The sequence below is a fragment of the Condylura cristata genome, unplaced genomic scaffold (assembly GCF_000260355.1).
Source record: "Condylura cristata isolate star-nosed mole 26May11 unplaced genomic scaffold, ConCri1.0 scaffold00001, whole genome shotgun sequence".
Lineage (NCBI taxonomy): Eukaryota > Metazoa > Chordata > Mammalia > Eulipotyphla > Talpidae > Condylura > Condylura cristata.
In genome coordinates this window covers 10,851,706-10,854,452 of record NW_004567102.1, presented here as the reverse complement: position 1 = coordinate 10,854,452, position 2,747 = coordinate 10,851,706, and the positions used below count along the sequence as shown (strand labels likewise).

General features: G+C 35.1%; 1 protein-coding gene across 1 annotated transcript in view; it reads right to left on the bottom strand.

The window, feature by feature from the left end:
- CDC5L (cell division cycle 5-like) overlaps positions 1-2,747 on the bottom strand; it is a 43,625-nt gene that overhangs the window by 16,768 nt on the left and 24,110 nt on the right. Inside the window, exons 12-13 of the mRNA XM_004673536.2 lie at positions 2,118-2,198; positions 1,585-1,827 (exon numbers count right to left, since the gene is read on the bottom strand). Of these exons, the coding sequence (XP_004673593.1) occupies positions 1,585-1,827; positions 2,118-2,198 (324 nt within the window). The remainder of the gene's footprint in view (positions 1-1,584; positions 1,828-2,117; positions 2,199-2,747) is intronic.

The following is a 2,747-nucleotide window of genomic DNA, read 5'->3' as shown; positions in this document are numbered from 1 at the left end:
GTGGCAGACCTCTCCTGACCCGCCCGCTGCTCCCCTCAGCAGTGTACTTCGTCGATCTGCCTGTTCTGCTTCCCTCTGTGTCTCTGGTGAATCCTCTCACCCTCTGCATCTCTGACCTGTACCCCAGTTCTGTATGAATAAATAATTTAAAAAAAAAAAAAAAATATTTTTTCTAAAAAAAACACAACTAAGCACAGTATTATTCTATATCCCCACCGAAAAGCACATTCACATAGTTTCCTTCTAAAATATGGCTTCCAAAGAAGCCATTCTCACTCCAATCCTATGAGATTATTCAATTTCTAAAATGGACTATAGAAATTACCCAAACGGGTTACAGATCAGTTCTGATTCAAGAGTCATTGCTTACTAGTCAGGAGATCTGGAAAAGTCAACTTGCTTCAACTTCATTTCTAAAATGAAAGCACTCCCTCTCTTATTATTTATAGCATCAGGATGGTATGTGCAAATGAGAAAGTAATCACATTAGTATCAGGTGTTATTATCTGACACTTTCTCTGCACTTCCAAATCCATTATTTATTTATTGCTTTACTTGATCTATAACTGTTTATTCAACAAATCCAAGATAGACTTGTTTTTAAGATTGACCAAAAATATCTTTTCTTGGCAAGAGTGAAAAACTATCTAAAAGACTACTCTGTGTATTTCAAAGAAGAATAAGAGGTATTTAAGTTGTTAATTCATCTCAAGAATGCCAATTAAGATACCATGAGTACATTATTACATACACATATATTAACAATGTAAGAAATTTAATTTTTTTAGATAACAAAAAGAATTTTAGGGCCCTCGGGTTAAAGCACAGCACTGAGAAGCTAAAGCCACTTCCGCATGAGTTCGATTCCCGCCTGCCCTGGAGGTGACCACAAGGCGTGGCAGACCTCTCCTGATCCACCCACTGCTCCCCTCAGCAGTGTATTTCAGTATATCTGCCTGTTCTGCTCCCCACTCTGTCTCTGGTGAATCCTTCACACACACCCCCGACACACACACAACCTCTGGCCTGTACCCCAAATTCTGTGTATATAGATAAATCTTTTTTTAAAGAAAGATAATGTTTGTTTTTTTAATCAAAGAAAGGAGAGGAATGACATCAGAAAGAAATTTCATATTTTGAATAGGTGAAAAGTTCAATCTATAAACATTATTACAGTCTTACTTATTTTTCATATTTGTCTAAATAAGTGAGATTTAAGTACTAATAGCATTCAATTCTATGCAGTCAGCAGAATCAAACACAGAAAACGACAATTGGGTAGCAACTACCAATCGTGCATACACCCACTGAATAAAATATTCTGCCACCAAAGCCAGTATTTAGCTGATAAAGGTTAATCACTGAATTGAGGGTGCATGGAGAGAAAGGAATAGGCTAAGTGTATCCTCTTCATAACACTTACTATGAACATTTATCTCCTAACAATCATTTCAGTTGTTTATGAATAGCAATATGGGAAAATAAGCTAACAATAAGGGGAAATAAGCTAAATGCTTGTCCATGATACACAGTGACTAACAAATATCTAAATCTCAAGACAGAAATATTCCCATTCAATCATACCTTTTTCAGCTCTTCTTTGGAAAACTTTTCATAAGGGTTATGTTCCAGATAAGCAATGTGCTCTGAATTATTGGTACCAAATCCTACAGTTTTCCCTTTTTTATTTCCAGATGGTTCATAGGGATGATGTAGAAGGTCATAATGAAGCATTGTAATCATTTCTTTTTTGATTAATTCTTCACTTTTCTGTAAATCTGTTAGAGGTGGTTCTACATTTAAGGGTCTCAGAATAGTTTCATTTACCTAAAATTTTAAAATAAGTACCATTACTAAGCAATCATTACAACAATCTAATGTTACTGCTTGTATTTACTTAAATAGAGAACATTTTATATTTCTAAAAGAAATTCTATTTTTTTCTTCTAAATTCTCATTTATACCAGGAGAGTTTTAAAGACTGGGTCTCAGAGCTACCTTATTCTCACAAGAAGTAGGTAAAATTCAAGTTTTATAGGCTTTATGAATGATATAAAAAGCATCAACCACATAATAAAAAATTTAAAATCTTCTAAGCCAGAAATTCTAACACTCACTTCTGATGGTCTCGGCAGATCTTTCTGAACAGCTTTGTGCATTCGTTTCAATTCCTTTACACGCTCTGCATCTCGTATAGCCTGAAAAATTATTTTTACATCTATTATTACTACTATACTGTACTTGACCCATCTCAATAATAAGTTGAAAACATTTTAATCCATAAATGTATGTATGTTCAAGAGCTGAAGTTGTAGACATGTAGATAAGTTTGTAGAAAGGCAAATGTTAAGCCAACAAAAACAAAAGCTTATTCATTCTCTCCTTACAATAAAAATAAGAACTTCCAAAGTCTACACTAGAGCATTCTAAACTTTAGACTCAATTACTCTTCCTGAAAGCAACCCTTCCCTTCCACCCCAAAAGCTAATGTTTGTTAATTCAAAAAGCTTTTTTTTGAATTATGCACATGATTAACATTAAATTTTCACACCACTTCTGAGAGTAAATCAAAGTAAATGTAAATGTAAATCAAAGTAGCTAAGGAACTCCCTGGTGGTGCAAGGGTTAAAGTCTCAGCACTATCAAGCTATCACCAACCACTGTAGCATGAGTTGGATCCCTGGCCAGGGAGCTGACCCACATGCCACTACAGACCCCTCCTGTTTTGCTCACTGCTCCCCTCAGCA